Here is a 17175-nt window from a genome sequence, read left to right as displayed (position 1 = left end):
CCCAGAGAAGCTGTGGTTTCCCATCTGTCATAGTTTGAAATTGCCCCCCCCTGGGAGTTTGGGGGCTCAGAGGTGATTGTGTGCCAGGGCAGTGTTCCCTGGAGAGCCAGTCACCATCCATGTTGTTCGCTCCTGCTGAAAAATCATATATCACAGCACTGGAAGCGGTTGGCAGTTCTGCTGTTGGTGTCTGCTGCACGTAGGTGGACAAGGCCAGGGGGCGGCTGGGCTCCTTCTTTCCCCCTCCGAGGGGGAAGGGGAGCCCTGCGGCCCCCCAGCTCTGCCCAAGCCAAAGTTAGAGGCAGCATTTAGAGTGAGTGTTTGTGAGGGACGCGACTCACAGCACCTGAGGCAAGAGGAGAGAGGCAGGCTTTGCAGCCAAGCCCTCTCCCCCCTCCTTTCTGCAGTTAAGCTGTGGAGGGGGGCTTTTTTTCTCTTTCCCTCCACTGTAAGTGGAGGAGAGGCTCAGCATTGAAGCTGAGCCAAGAGACGGGCCAGAGGAGGAGGCTCAGTGCTCAGGAGAAGAATCCCAGGTGAAATTGGAGATGGGCCAAGAGCTCGGGAGTTGCCCCACCGAAGCTGACCGGGGACAGCCGAAAACTGACTCGGAGGACACTTGATAAGCTGAACTACACTGCAGCAGCCTACGAACCAAGGTATGAGACTGAGAAAGAGAGATCATACAGCAGACCAAGGAGAAAAGACTCAAAGCTATCTTCTTGGACTTCGTGAGGAGGAAAAACTTCCACAAACAGCTAGAGCTTGGTGAGGGGGGAGTGTTCGGGTTCCCTGAACACTCCCACGAGGGAGAGACTGGTTACTTAGCAACCTGAAAAGGCTTCTCCTGGACTAAAGTTAAAGGGAGGGGCTTAAAAGGACTGACAGAAATGTAATATATATATATAGTTGCCGTTAGTTTGTATGGTATTTATTTGTGTAAAATAAATGTATATACTTCCCCCTTCCCTGGTAGAAGCCTCTGGCCTGAAAGTTTCTCTCTGGTGTTGGGATAAATTGTGGGAAGGGGTGGGGGGAAGCCTGAAATTGGATTTTGGATTTCTAATGTGGCTCAAACTGCCACACCATCCCTGGAAGTGTTCAAGGTCAGGTTGGACATAGCTTTGAGCAACCTGGTCGAGTGGAAGGTGTCCCTGCCATGACATGAGCATTGGAACTAGACAGTCTTTAAAGGTCCCTTCCAAACCAAGCTATTCTGTGTTTCTATGATTCTAGGAAAAACTACTGTGTGATACAGTTTTTAACATTACAAGAACTGAAAGTTGAAGGGAGACATTCTTTAAGGCAGAAATTAGGTCTCAAAACTTAATCAGTGCACTTTTAACATTCTTACTAAGAAAAACCGAAGCTGCTACTAGATAAAAAAATTAACCTATAAGAGTGAGTGTTAAAAGAAATACCTGATTTTTTTTTCAAGTTCATGTATGATTACTCATGTCAATAACCCCCTTGGTTTTGCTTAAATACCAGGTACTATTATTCACAAATGCAAACACTTCTGATTTTTTACTCCAAATTCTAACTTTTAAGGTTAAATTGCACTTTATTTTAAATAGCTTATAGTAAAAGCATGGAAGAGTAAAAAACCTACCATTATGCCACCAACTATACGACACCATGTGTCAGAACTTGAGTTTTAGCTTACAATCACATTAAAGGTATACAACATGCAATCATATTCAAGTTTACCCTCCTCTTTCCAAGTATAACTTAAATGTTCAACGGCATTTCTGATTTCTGATTTCTTCCTGGTTTATATTGCATTTTTCAGAATGCTATTTTGTGCTGAAAGGCCCAACTGGTGCTCAGGGGTTAACAGGAAAACATTTGACCCCTCAGAGGCATTCAGGTAGATTTCTTAAAAGAAGAATAGCAATCACTCACTGTCAGCTTTGACTTCATTAAATACAAAACTGACTATGTAAGGATTTAAGTTAAATAAAAGGCAGATTTCTACCCCTGAAGAGTAAGTTTTGGTTGCTAGTCCTGAAGAGCAAATTTTGGTTGCTAGTCAAACTTCTTCTCTGCTTCCCCCAGAAAAAAAAAATCTGTGGAGGACAGCATTGCACAGATCACAAGAAAGGCAGGAGAATTCCTTTAGTGCGGAAAGTGCCTGGACCGTTTATCTCAAAAAAACATGGGCCATAGGCTTGTGAGCAACACGTAGGTAGAATATAATTAATCAGGACTGAAAACTAAGGCAGAATTCTTCTGCTTTCATTTTCCATCTCAGAAGAGCAATGGGAAGAGATATCACTGCACTAGATGTCGTCATTGTACTCCCTGTACTTTGCTGTGGCAGCTTCCTCAAGATGAACTGCAGCACCACCCATTAAAGCAAATGCTGGGTACATTATGCCAGAGCAATCCACCTCGCACTCATAAAGGCATTTCATACGGCCTGCATCATAAAACCCTACCCTGCCTCTGTCACAGTCAAGGCAAATGCCCAGGCATGATGGCAGGGGAAGGATTCTGCTTGCTGGATCCTTGAGAGCAGCAGGTGTAGTGGGGATAAAGAACTTCTTCATGCCTAAAGTGACCAGTGTGCAAGGCTGTGATGAGTCAAAGAAGGCATCTTCACTCCCACTGTCATGACCACTGTCTTGCTCGTATCTGGAACAGAAAAACAACCATGTGCATTTGTCAAATTCTGAAGCGATGTGAACTGGAGAAAACATGTTTGTAAAAAAGGAAACACCACACGATCACCCAAAAAAACCTCAAAGAATATCAGAGAATCATAGAATACCCTGAGTTTGAAGGGACCCACAAGGATCATCAAAGTCTGACTCCTGGCCCTGCCCAGGACAACCCCAATAATCAAATCATGTGCCTGAGAGCATTGTCCAAACACTTCTTGAACTCTGTCAGGCTTGGTGCTGTGACCACTTCCCTGGGAAGCCTGTTCCACCGCCTGACCACCCTCTGGGTGAAAAACCTTATCCTAATATCCTGCCTAAACCTCCCAACACAGCATTATGCCGTTCCCGTGGGTGCTGTCGCTGGTCACCAGGAAGAAAAGATTTGTACCTGTCCCTCCGCTTCGCCTCAGTCTCCTGTTCCCCAGGCTGAACAAGCCAAATGACCTCAGACGCTCCTCATACAGCTTCACTTCTAGACACTTCAACATCATCATAGCCCTCCTTTGGATGCTAACAACTTAGTGTCTTTTTTGTATTACGGTGCCCAAAACTGCACACAGGACTCAAGGCAACACCACAGCAGTGCAGAGCAGAGAGGGACAATCCTGTCCCTTAACCAGCTGGTGATGGTTTGCCTGATGCCCCCCAGGACACGGATGGCCCTCCTGGTTGCCGGGGCACTGCTGACTCCGATTCAACTTGTTGTTGATCAGGACCCCCAGGCCCCTTTCCATGGCACTGCTTTCCAGCATCTCATTCCCCAGTCTGTCCATGTATCCAGGGTTCCCCCCTCCCAGGCTTAGAATTCAGCACATCTTTCTTAACCTTCATAGGGTTGGTGATTGTCCAGTCCTCTAATTCGTCGAGATCTCTCTGCAGGGCCTTTAAGGAGTAAACATCTTCTCCCAATTTAGTATCAGCAACAAACTTACTTAATGTACCTTTGAGTCCTGCATCCATTTGAGAAGATATTGAAGAGAACTGGGCCGAGGAGAGAGCCCTGTGGAACCTCACTAGTAATCAGTCACCAGCCTGATGCTACCCCATTCACTAAAACTCTTTGTGCCCAATCCATGAACCAGTTGCTCACCCAACACACAATTTATTTATGCAGCAGTGCACTGGGTGATCCCAGAAGGATCCTGGGAGAAGCAGTATCAAAAGCTTTACTGAAATACAAAGAGATTACAACAAGTGGCTTCCCTTGGTCAGCTAGGTGGGTTACCTTTGTCATGAAAGGAAAGTAAGTTTTTCAAGAAGGACTTCCCCCTGCTGAACCTGAGCTGGCTGTGACTGATGACTGCACTGTCCTTCAGGTCTTGTTCAGTAATTCCCAGAATAATCCTCTCCATAATTTTACCAGTCACTGAAGTGAGATTGACAGGCCCGTAGCTACCAGATTCATCCTTCCTGCCCTTCTCAAAAACCAGAACATTTAACAGCTTCCAGTTGACTGAGACCTCTAAAGACCATTGACACTAGCGAGATCTCACAATGACACCAACCCACTCAGTACCCTAAAGGTGAATCCCCTCAAGCCTCACAGACTTATAGAGATTCAGGTGGAACAGAAAATCCTGCACAAGTTTGGGGTTGGCTGGGAGTTGATCATTCTCACAGTCATAGTCCTCAAGAGTTCTGGGACCCCTAGAGCCCATCACCCTGGTGTTGAAAACTGAGGTGAATAAAGCACTAAACACCTCTGCCTTGTCTATGCCCCTGTTAGTGAGGTAACCATCCCCATCTTGTAATGGGCCAATGTTATTTCTGACTGACTTTGGCTATTAATTTTTTTAAAAAAAACCCCCTCATTTTATTATCCCCCACAATATTGGCCAGCTTCAACTCCAGTTGGACTTTGGCCACATGAATTTTCTCCCTACAGTAGCGAATGGTAGCTCTGTATTTCTCCCATGATGCCCAACCTTGCTTTCATTGGTCTTACTTTCTTTTTTTGCCTTAAGTCTAGAAGATCCCTGCTCAGCCAAGTCAGCCTTCTGCCTTGCCTGCTTGACTTCTGAAATTTTGGAATTGCCTGGTCCTCTGCCCTTAGCAGATGGTGCTTAAAAAATGATCAGCATCTTCAATAGCATTTTCCCAGAGGACCTTACTCACTAGTTCCCTGAGCAGCCTGAAGTCTGTTCTCTTCCTGTCCAGAGTTGAAGCTTTGCTGGCACTTTTCCTCCTGACAACAGAGATTTTAAGCTCAATTACTTTGTGGTTGCTGTGGCCAAGAGAGCTACCAATCACCAATTCATTCATGAGATTCTCGCTGCTAAAAAAGAACAAATCAAGGAGGGCACCTTTCTTAGTCAGCTCCCTTAGTACCTGTACCATAAAGTTATCACCCATGTGTTTTAGGAGTCTTCTGGACCTGTTTGTGCCAGCTGTGTGATGCTCCCTATTAACATCTGGCAAGGTGAAGTTCCCCATAAGGACAAGTGCAGTTGATGGAGATATGTCCCCTGGTTCCTTAAAGAATAATTCATCAGTTCATCATCTTTGCTGGGTGGCCGGTAGTAGACTCCCAGGATGACACCTACTTTGTTTGTCCCTTAATCCTTGCCCAGAGGTTCTCAATTGTGCCATCACCAACTGCAAGCTCCATACATTCCAGCCCCTCCATTACACACAACACCACCTCACTGCCTCGCCTGCCCTGCCTGTCCCTCCTGAAGAGCCTGCAACCATCCAAGGTGGTACACCAGTCACAGGACTCCTCCCACCAGGCATTGCTTACACCAGTGATACACACCTAAGCCAGGAAGGAAGACACATTTAGTAGGTGGAGAACACTCACTTGGGCCACTTCAAATAATAAACTCTAATAAGGACAAGACCACAAAAGGCTTTACTAAGGAGCGGATGTGTCTAAATGTAGTTTTGCTGGGCAATCATTAATGAACCTATAGGTATAGTAAATTAGTTAACTTGAGAAGTAATTTAGCAAAAATGACTAATTCTTACAGATAAGATGATGTCCAGTGAGTTTTCCATACTGCTGCTATATTACAGCGTCTTTAAAATTCACAACAAAAGATAGTGGCTTAGTGGTTTAATTTTTGGGGCTTTTTTTTAAGTACTCTGTCTGAAGGCTTTTCTGGACCACTTCCCATGTGGTTACTGGAAAAGGTCCTAGCCATATTTGCTCAGTCTACATGTTTTTCCCCCAACCTCTGTCCAAGAAAGACATACCAGAAAAGCACACATTTTTCAGTGCAGGCAATCCTTACCTAGGGATTCCAGGGGTTTCAGTTTCGGGGGCTTTGAGCGGCAGTTGGATATGTGTTGGCTAAAGTTTTGCAGATACATGTGTTGATAAGGAAAAAGAAATCAAGAAATCTGGATCTAATTTTTCACTTTGCAAAAATGCTCCGACTTTAATCAGCTCAAGATTGAGTTGACACACTTCCAGTGTGCTACATAGGTGGAAGCCAATATATTTGTTAAATTTCTGAAAAAGAGTCCCCAGGAGATAGCCTCCCAGCCTGCAGTTCCTACACATATCCAGGTTTACTACAATGTAATTGAGAGATGGATATCTTTTTATTAGTTTGCCCACTGTACTTTGGCTTGTGCTTAGTACTGTAGCACTCCAGTACTGTATGTAAGCACACAGCCTGAGATAAGCCAGTGACTTGGAATCCACTGTGACGCAAGTTACTGCAAAAATATGCAAATATGCACAGTGAACATTGTACCTCTGAATGGCTGCCAAATCCAGTAAAGGGGATTCCCTAAGGGAATTAAGGCAGAGGCTTACCACTGATAATTAAGCGTTGCTTCCAACTTACAACTTTCGCTTTTTTTTTTAACCTTCTTGCTTTAACTGACATACCTTTACATCTAGAGGAATCTGACTTCTTTCCTAAAAAGAAACAAAATAGGACTCTGGATATGAGAACATCTTCCTGTTAACAGTAGGGATGAACAGGACAACCTGCTTATACCATGTTCTTCAAACCACTTTTCGCTGGTTAGGCTCACCTTGCATACTGAGACCAGACTTGCCCTTAATTTACTTTTTAAACAGCCATCTCCTTATATAGAGTATACATTAAGCAGAGTCTGCAATTTACCTTGGGCTGGTCACATCATGGGTACTGTGGAACAATTTCTGTATCTTGTTGCTAGGAACAACTCCCACTTTTACCAGGTATGAATAGGCTTCCACCCGAAAGGCCCAGAAGTGCTTTCCTTTGGCAATCCCAGTGTCACCAATGATGTAATCCAGGGTTGTGTAGCATCCAACCTGCAGGCGCTCAGATCCCAGCAGTAAAGGAAATCCAGCCCTACTTTCCACAGAGGTTCTTCTTGGGTTCAGCTGGAGGTGTTCACTGTTGTACCCACATTTGTCATCAAAAAGAAAACTGAAAACTGAAAAACAGTATCCCAAAAAAATTCTGCTTAGTTAACTATTTGGCCTTCTGTGCTTATAAACTACATTATAAGTCACACTGGCATTAGAATTTCTCACTTTTAAACGCTACCAGGAATGTCATGCAAGCAACCAGTCTCTGTATGTTACCTACTTAACTTTTAATAGTGCTTCTAAACATTTATGCAACTGGTAACCATGTAGTGGACATCTGGGAGCTACTGGAAAATACTTACAGCTCTTAACACTGACAGACACAGAATCACCACATAAGAAAACCCAATACCTGGAGCTGGAGGTGTACGCAAAATAACTTCTCGGCTCCAAGGGCTACAGATGGACCCTTTATATCCTCGAACTCTAAAGGCATAGCTGCTGTCATCATCTAGATCAGACACTACTTTGCTCTTGCCACAAACTTCAGTCTTCTGCCATGTCACATTCTCCTCTTCTCTATTAAGCTTATGATACTCAAGAACATAGATGTCAGCTGAGTCTGTCTTCCCAGGGCATTCCCAACTGATCAGAGCTTGGTTGTACATTCTGCTCTGCTCTTCATTGATTTCTGGTATTTCTAGACCTGAAATAAATGAGAAAAAAACACTCAAATTTAGATATACTTTGTTTTAGAATTAACCATCCAACCCCTTTGTTGAGCGGTTATAGCCCTGTGTAAGGAGTGCATCTGACTCGTTCAGTTAAAGAGAGCAGATGAGGGTGGTTTTCTGTTCATGCACTTAAGTAAATCTCTTAATTTTTGTTTCTACTTTGAAAGGCTCAAGCCTTTATTTCTGGCAGCCAAAAAATAAATGTATTAAACCTATTATTTTCTGTCATGCAATAAGAAGCTTCTAGGTAGACCAAGTATGATGTAACTACAATATTTTGGAAATAAGTGTAAACTGGTACTGAATCCAATGGCATCTTAGCTTCCTTATGAAAGCTGAAGATAACACTGCTGCCAGGTAATGTTTTCAGGATTATAGACACAGAAGGGACAATGCAAGTCACATCACAAGACTGAGCTCTGCAACTGCTGCCCTGTGTAAGTTTTGCCTTTCCCCAGAGAAGCCCTTAAAGCCATAACTTGAGAAAGACTTGATGCCCTCAAAATTTACCATTGGAATGGAAGGACAAGTCACCAAGGATGTCTTCTTGCTTAGCAATGTCCACCACAAAGTCTTCAAAAGTAGTTTCAGCTGCTGGCCTAAAGGTCTTCAGAGATTCAGTAGCTTTTTGGATTCTGAAAACAGAAGCATCAGAATAGCAGAAGAGAGAAAAGGGAATTCAAGTAGGCATTCCTTAAAGTAAAAATGCTAGTTTGTGCTTAAAAAAAAGTTCCACTTTCATGTACTTACTGATGTCTCCCAGAAATTTTTGTCTCTCTAGACAGAATTCAAATGCAAAATTTAAAGGCCTTTTGTACATCAGTGTAAACATAACGCACAGGTAATTGTTCAGGTGGGAAAGCATTTAAACAATTTGGAGCATTATGTTCAAAGAACAACATAGATGTGAAGGGCTAGTAAAGAACATAAATATCAAAGAGCTTAAAGACAGAAGAAACCTGCTAGATTAACTTGCAAGTACCTGATACAATCTCTGAGCAAACGAATTTGTCAGGGAGCCGAACAGACTACCCTTCCACTGCAGTCCCACTGAACAGGGTTAGGCACTGTTGCAGGACACAGTTCTTACTCTCCTGTGTATTGTTTCCTAATGCACACTCTACTGTAGCAATTTCGACTGAACAGTACCAGGACCATTTTCTGAGCCTCTGAAGTGTAAGGTACTGTGTTCAGTACTTTGCTAGCAGCTGCCAAAAGAACACAACTGCACGGAAGTCCTGGAACAGTACCTGTATCTCAAACACAATATATTTTAAGATACCTGACATGAAGTTGTTTTGCTGTTTGAACAAAACAAGAGGGATCAGTTTCTTTAAGCACTTCTTGAGCATATCCTACAAGGCCATTATTTTCCAGGAGCCCTTGATATTCTTCCACCTGCGTTTGCAATTTTTCCAGCCTTATATTCTTAGAAGTTTCAATTGCCCTAAGAGCTGCAGATTTCTTCTCTTCCAGAACATGATATAATTTCTCAAAGCTCTGAGATGCTTCTTGTTTAGCTCTTTCACTGTTGCACTAGGAGCAAACAAAAGACATTTTAGACACATTTCACAGCACTGTGGCTCTGTACAGAAACATACTTAAGTTTGTTCAAGATATCATAGTGATCTAATCATCCATTTCACAGACAACACTAATGAGCTTTGTTATGCTCTTTAGCACTGAAAATGAGATCAGCACCGCACCCAAGCTAGTCAGCATTTACTATCTTAACACAGAGAATGAAGAGCAGGAAGGTATTCCTCTGATTATGTCTTGAGTTCTACATTACATTTGTCAAAACAGCTCATGAAAAAGCACTTAAAAACAGGTCAGTCTCTGAAGTCCTCATGCACAAGAGCTATGTGCTCTTCCACCTTCCCCAATAACTCTGAACTGAGATCCAGCCGAGTTTCTCATATATACCCTCTGAACTGTAATGTCCTTTCTGACTACTGCCCTCAATAAAAGGAACTGCAAAGCACAGAGGCAATCTGTAATCAAGATACACAGGAGCTACTCCAACTTCTTTTTTGTGTTTTTCAGCTTGTGTGTGAGGTTCCAGCTGCGACTCTCCTGCAGGGAGATTTTGCCCTTAATTCTGACCTCCTCAAGGCAAACAGGCAGTCTAAATGGTGCAGCACTGTTAATACACAAGTGCCATAAGTCCAACGCACCTGCCTTTGGTTAAGGTATCAATTAAGCTTTGTTTTATTTAAATTTACAGAGGTACACAAAAATTACCTTTCCTCTGTCTGCTTCCCTATTTCCCACACTGACAGGGTTAGGTCTCACCTCACTGCTAACACAGTTTGTTCAGAAACTGCTTTACTACTTAACTGAAAAAACCCAAAGTTTGCAACACTTCACTGAAAACAGTTTTGAATCCTTGCTGTGTCTCTAAGGGGCATCTCCAGACAACCTGCAAGCCACTCTTACCTCTGTTTCTTTCAGCAGCAGATCCAGCTGTGTGATGTGAGCTTTCACCTGGCTTTCCTTACTGATGAGGTATTCGATATCTTTTGAAAGCTTCTCCTGTTGAAATAAAACAGCAAGATGGCAGAATAAGGGTATCCATCACAAAGTGACAACCAGCACAGGCAGGTCATCAAGCTAGTGCTCAATTTACATAGCCACAAGGACAACAGCCTACAACCAGTTATGAGCAGCAACCCTGTGGAGAATTGCTTGGTGACCTGAGGTGACTGCACAGGGACAGCAGGACTGGGGACACAGCCTTAAAGGACAAGAGGTAACAGTGTCAGCAGGCTCATTCCTCTCCAGCCACCCAGGAGTCACCCTCTCTTAGGTTAGGAACATGAGGCTTCAGGACATTAATAAAACTTACAGAAAAGAGTTGTTAGTTATTAACTCGTTTGTAGTAAAATCTGCTAGAAAAATTAGTGGATCAAATGACAGTATTATGAGAGTCTCTGTACTTCCTTAGCTGCAAGAGTTAGCAGTTGTACAGAAAAAGCCTTGTAAACTGCTGAGGAGGCCAAAGAGCACAAGGCAGGCTAGTCTGTTTTGTTTTTTGGTTTTTTTCTCTCCTGTGAGCAAGGGAGGAAGAAAAGGAAAAGGAGGAAATAGGAGCAATCATCATTTATTAACAAAGCAGTGTTTGCAAGTTTTCCCTGTTGTGCTTTGTTTAGGAAATTAACAGCTATGCAACTTCAGAAACATTCAAGGTCCCAACAGATACTTCTGATGCAAACTTTTCAGAAGTGCTTCTGAAATATTGGCTACCCCAAGCTACCAGAATATTTATATTAAAAAAAATTGACTGCAAAGTATTAACTGCTTAAACTTTTTGCACTGTATGTACTGCTGTACAGTTGGCTAAGATTAGGTGAAAGCACTTGTAAGGGTTTATGTTTCAAGCCTCACAGGAAACAGAGTGTAGTTTCTAAGACATGAACTACATTACACTAATATGTACATTAACCAATGTTGCACAACAGCATGCCTCAAGAGTAGTTCAGGGTCTCCTAAACACATGTCCTGGCTTCCAGCCAGAGGGAGTTTGCCCTTACACCAGAAGCTCAATACTCTTCCTGGTCTTAAAGCCAGGTCCAATGATATTTACTTTTACCTTAAGGGTTTTGTAGGCAGTGCTCATGGTTGTTACTCTATGGTTTGCGTGACATCCACCCAGTTTACAGAGATGACAAACAGGCCTTCTGCAGATTTCACAGTACATGTTTACCCTCTCCATTTCATGTTCTGGACACATCAAAATCTGTGGAGGGGGGGGAAAAGCAGAAAGAATACAGATTTACTTTATAAAACCGAGGTGCTCAACAAACCATCAAAGCAATTAACCCAAAGCAGCCTGAGATTTCATCAGTGGATTTTCTTTATAGTCAGTTTATTTTCCACATATTGTATTTGTCAATGTCACATAGTTTCACAAGGTTTACGTCTAACTATGTCTGTGTACCCAACATGCCATGTAGCCTCCGTATGGCAACCAACCCTTTTGCTAATCCCTGCCCAAGTTGTTTGCATACCTCCAGCTCCCTACACTCCTGATCAGAGATGTAAATGCAATGTATAACATACCCAGCCTGTCAAACAAACAAAAAACCAAAAAAACCCGAACAAAACAAAACAAAAAAACCCAACCCAAACCAACCCAAACCAACAAACAAACAAACAAAACAAAACAACAACAACAACAACAAAAACTGAAAAAAGTTCACACCAGCCTCTCTTGAAACAGCTATGAACTGTTTCTTAAAGCAAGAGCTGACATAACACTGCAACAATTTACTATGATAAACCACATAGTCACTGGTCTTGGAGCAACAAAGTAAACCATCACCACCAGCCACAATTATTTTAAAGACAAAAGGCTCCAGTGTTTCAATCTTTCTGTCTGACTCCAACTACAAGTTGTTCACACTGATGCTAATTCCAGGATCAGCTTAAACAGCATTGCAAAAAAACTGGTGTTCACTAAAAATCATCTTTCAAAAACTGAACACATTGAAATAACTGCTCAAAGAGAAAAAAATGTGCCACTCAACTCCAAGTTCAAGCAACAGATAAAACCATATAAAACGGGTGTGTAGGTGTATTGGTTTAAAAAAAGAAACAATGCTTTGTCTCATTCCAGAGCACTACAAGGCAACACTTGGACCACCTATTCCGTAGAAGTTACCAAAGAATAGCTTTTGAGAAGTTTTTCAGTTTCAAGATGCCCATACACAGAAAGGACAGGAAAGGGCACAAAAATAGAAAACTGTGAGTAGCACAAATATAGACAAAACAAGCTAAACTGCAGACCATCTCTGAAACCAACTTTCAAACCTCAAATGTTATCTTAGGGTATGGTGAAAAGCCCAAAGACACCAGTCTCACTAGTGCCTTGGTACATTGAGACTATCATTAAGCCAAATATGCAATAAGCAATCCTGTTTTCATTGACTACTGGATTTGGAAGGAAAAACAAAAAAAGGAAAAAAAAAAAGAAAACTGCCAGGAAAATCAGTTGTGCAGGCAGACATCTCCAAAAACTACAGTCATTCAGTTAGTCTGTGGAAGTAATTTTTCCACAGCAGCATATAACCACACCTAACAGAAAACATGTATTTTTATTCATCTCCTCAAATAAGCAAGAATTACAGCCTGAGAGCTAGAGACAGCAGAGATCAGCAGACTACCTTGTCTAGTTCTCTCAAAACTCAAGAACAATCAGCCCAGTATGTTCTTCTCCCATCCACACCACACACACTGCAAAGTGCTCTCCAGTCTGCTGGTAAATTAAAGTGACAACTGTCAACATTGTTTGGGAAACCAACAACTATGCTTTCAGCTCAGGTCTTCAGAATGCAGGGCAATGAAAAATGCACTGTTCTTTCTTTATATAAAACTCAAACATTCCTCAAAGAAGTCTCAATAGGAGCAAAGTAAAGATCAGTTTACTGATGTTGAGAAGCTTTCCCACAAAGTAGACCTATCTATAGTTGATTTACTTATACTATGTTTTTCTTCTTTCTTTCCCCCTGTTCTTCACATATACCTAAAAGAGCTAAACCTCACATGCACAGACATAGTCAATACATCCATGTCAGAACAATCTAAACCACTTCTTCCCCCTTTGCTTTGCTTTAACAAAATTCAACTACTGATTTTCAATCCCACATTCAGTCTGCATGTAGTATAAGATCATCTGGTACCTTTAAGAATACCTAAGGATCACAAGATGTCTCTGGCATTTTCAAGTAGCAATGTTGCAGCTGTGAGGATTTAGATACTGTAGAAGCAAAGATTTTAAGGAGCTGTAACAGCATTTTAAAGCAAGAGCTAGAAGACAGCATGGAAACTTTCACCTTTCTCATTTATCCCATAAAGGGACATTTCATACAATGTATGTGCTAGCACATTTGAAAGCATATGAAGCTCCAGTCTCAGAAGGAAGGTACACTATGAAGTCAAGACCTTCTTACACACTGCATATTAATCGAATTTACTTAATTTAATCAAAATTAATCAGGACTCCTTGACCATCAGCATTTCTGTTATCTGTGGGACCTCCAGCAAGGTCACCAGCCAGAGGCACAAAGCATGTGCTGGGACATTAAGACCTATTGTGGTCCTTTGTTAGAGAGATGGTATCTGTGACAGTTTCTCCTGTTGTGCAACTTGAATTCAATAAGGCACTGCCACGTACTGCACTACACTTAGAAGGAGAAGCAAATGTAACAGCTCTTTGCAATCACTCTGCTTTGAATGCAGCAACAGCAGCAGCAGTGTGTAAACCAGAAAATTTGCCATTACATTTTTCTCTTCTAGATCTAGAAAGGAGAGAAAGAAGATACTTCAAGATGGATCAGGCACAAAGCATCCAAGGGGAATGTGCCTTAAGGGGGCATGGAGAAGGCCAGGTGTTTTGGTGTTTTAAGTTTACCACACATCCTCTCTATGGCAGTGCCATTTTAGATGCTCTTCTGCAACCCAAATTCTGTAAGATATGGTATACTTACCTTGGGTCTGAAGTTGGTGGTTGGTCCTACATATTCATGCTGGGCTTTCAGAGTTCCCCAAGGATGGTGTATTTTGAAACATTCATTGCAATAGCTTGCACTGCAGTCCATGCAGCTCTTTGTAGACTCCTGAGGCGGAGGTTTGCAGAAATCACACATAATAGCAATGGCTGCCCTGGCTGCCTGTCTGTACCTTTCCACAATTGTTTCCAAAGTAAAGTTGCGAAATAACCCATTGATGCCACGTTCTCCAAGGTCAATATCCCGCTGGCAACCCGGACAAGGAAACAGAGTCGATCTAGGAGTCAGTGAATTGCGTTTTCTGCCTGTGTAGACACCAAATTCCAATTTAAAAGCAGCATAAACAGAACTGGTTTAGATTTTAAAAGACATACGGGTATGAACCAAACTACTGTAACACATTGTCCAAACTAGTACAACACCAATTCATATGCAGTTTGCCAAGCCAAAGAGAATACAATTATCATGACAAGGTAGTGTAATGTCTGACTCCAAGGGACATTACTCCTCGAAAATGTAATACTATGTTAAAATAAATTTAGCTATTCCAATCCTATCTTCTTCATCTAGTTTTGGATGCACTTAAGTTGGAGTGTTTTGAAACACTAAACACAAAACATTGTGGAAGCCAGTTGGTTTTTAGGTTGACTGCCCATATAGAGAGCAACAGCTTTGTAGCATATTGAAGTGAAAGATGCTTATTCCCAGAGCAAAACTAGTTATTCCCAGAAAAATATAGCCAACTTTGAGTTCCCTGAAGTTTGCTTTTGGCTTAGTCAAATTTATCTTGCTCATCCCAAGAGATATCATAAAAAGAGGGGAACAAGAGAACAGTATGACATGCCAGTCAAATCATTTTGGCAAAAAATACAGAGGCTGACTTGATGCTTGTTAAAAGGCCTTGATAAAGGATGGCTGCTAAATAAGCCCAGCACACCACAGAGGGTCCTCAGGTATTTATGTCTGAGAGATTCCTCTACCCTGAACTGAGAAACCACAGATCTCCACTGCTACACAGGGTACATCCATCTTTACTAATTTCAAAAGGAAAAGATGCCGAGCAGATGCACTGCTACCAAACAGCTACACCCGAATTTCTTCTCTCTCCAAAATAAAATCACAGGTTCAAGAAAAGCCACAGACCTAAGGAGCCTTTGGAGTCTGTCCGGGGGATGGCTCACACAGACTCAAAGGCTATTTACAAGGTAATGTTGTTGAGGTTATCAGACAGGGAGTGCATCCCATGTCTCACTCATGAATGCACAGGACGCAACTATCAGAAAGAATCCTTTATGTAATTTAGGAGCAGGCTAAACCAGTCTTTAGGATTAACTTGTATTCTTCCAGCTTCTCCATACAAAAAAACAAAAAAACTCCATCTTTTGTAGCTGGTACATTGTTTTAAGACCCCTTTGAGATCACTGCATATTGGTTTAACTAACTGTTCTGGTTTCAGCTGGGTTAGAGACAACTTTCTTCTTAGCAGATGGTACAGTGCTGTGTTTCGGATTCAGTATGACAATAATGTTGCAAACACACTGATATTTCAGTTGTTGCTAAGTAGAGTTTGCCCTAAATCAAGAAATTTTCATTTTTATCATGCTCCACCAGTGAGCAGGTGCACAAGAAGCCAGGAGGGAAAACAGCCAGGACAGCTGACCTGAACTGGCCAAAAGGATATTCCGTACCATAGAACGTCGTGTCCAGTATATAGACTAGGGGGATTCAGCCAGGAGGGGTGGATTGCTGCTCTGAAACACGCTGGGCACCTGTCAGTGGATGAACAACTGCATTGTGCATCACTTGCTTCTCTTGGGTTTTATTGCTCTCTCTCATTACTAATTTTTTTTATTATTGTTGCACTCCAGTTATAATTAACTCTATTCCAGCCGAAACCAGGTCACTAACAAATTTGTAAATGGAGGTATGACTTTAAGGTGAATTCTTAGTGTTGAAACTAGTTCTTCTTCTGAAAGGGAAATTTGTTCTCCACTGTATTTAGTCAGTATTTTCTCATTAGAAATGCTGATGTTTTATTTCTTTCTGAAGTGTCCTTTGATGTTACCCAAGACACTTGCCTTGTGCTGTTCTCCTGCTGATGTTTCACCTAACAATTCAAAACCTCCATTCCTATCATGCCCTTTCCAGTCTCCTCAAGAAAACACCAAACCAACACTCCCATAAGGAATTAGTTCCTTTAAGTATCTTTGAAATTTGACCCATGGTAGTTATGCATGATTGTCAGCTAAGAAGCCACAAACAGAGCATAAGTGTGTACTAACTGACAGTCTCGAACTCAGCTGGTCTCGTGCTTTCTGCAGGTTCTGAGCAGAACAACTAGACTGCATTACGTAACAGGATGGGTAACACGAGGCACAGGTGTATAACTGCCTTGCTAAGGGAAGCTGAGATTTTTTTACTAATTTTATTTTTTTTCAGTACTTACTTGAAGTGAATTAATTACCCAAACTGCACATCCTTCAGTACCTGTAACTTGGCATACACAGCAACACAGGCATGCAAGGCACAGTAACAACAGTGAAACACAGACTGTATTTCCAATGTATGCTCCAAGCTAGCAATGCACACAGGAACACAGAGAGAGATCTTCTACACAGAATTCTACAATGGCCTAAACAAAAAGATGACTTTGCATGCAGTGTCATGCAGAGAACAGCTACAAAAAAGGATCTGAAACTTTTGCTGAAACTAAGAAAATCATACATTGTTGTGGTACATATGCTATAGCAGAGAGCAAACAATGACTAAGCAAGATAAGAAAAAAAAACAAACATGGTGCAGTGGTCAAGTTTAAAAATACAATCTGAAATTCATATTCATCCCTATGGAGACCTTTTATTCTGTCCATGGTGGACCAAAATGAGACTGCCATCATGAGCCATGCTCTGCAAAGACTGGTGACACTGCTTATGGAAAGCAATCCAGTATCAGGGAAGTCCCATGCATGTGTAGATGTCTCATCCCTTTCCATTGATAGCACTCTGAGGGTCTAAATT

At 42.0% G+C, this 17175-nt stretch overlaps 1 protein-coding gene across 4 annotated transcripts in view; it reads right to left on the bottom strand.

The window, feature by feature from the left end:
- Window positions 1–1074: 1074 nt before the first annotated feature.
- Window positions 1075–17175, bottom strand: part of TRIM36 (tripartite motif containing 36) — a 31709-nt gene continuing 15608 nt past the window's right edge. For 3 of the 4 annotated variants that reach the window (XM_027652619.1, XM_027652615.1, XM_027652617.1), the window contains 8 exons: window positions 14138–14463; window positions 11242–11388; window positions 10089–10184; window positions 8932–9185; window positions 8160–8284; window positions 7328–7621; window positions 6743–7040; window positions 1075–2634 (listed from right to left, as the gene is read on the bottom strand). In XM_027652619.1, coding sequence (XP_027508420.1) covers window positions 2280–2634; window positions 6743–7040; window positions 7328–7621; window positions 8160–8284; window positions 8932–9185; window positions 10089–10184; window positions 11242–11388; window positions 14138–14296 — 1728 coding nt within the window. In that variant the 5' untranslated portion in view covers window positions 14297–14463 and the 3' untranslated portion in view covers window positions 1075–2279. Of the gene's footprint in view, window positions 2635–6476; window positions 6532–6742; window positions 7041–7327; window positions 7622–8159; window positions 8285–8931; window positions 9186–10088; window positions 10185–11241; window positions 11389–14137; window positions 14464–17175 lie in introns of those variants that run through there. The other variant, XM_027652618.1, reaches the window with a different exon arrangement.

This window comes from Corapipo altera, unplaced genomic scaffold (genome assembly GCF_003945725.1).
Source record: "Corapipo altera isolate COAL_440 unplaced genomic scaffold, ASM394572v1 61286, whole genome shotgun sequence".
In the NCBI taxonomy this organism is placed as follows: domain Eukaryota; kingdom Metazoa; phylum Chordata; class Aves; order Passeriformes; family Pipridae; genus Corapipo; species Corapipo altera.
The sequence above is the reverse complement of the archived record's forward strand: the minus strand, read 5'-3'. Positions and strand labels throughout refer to the sequence as shown.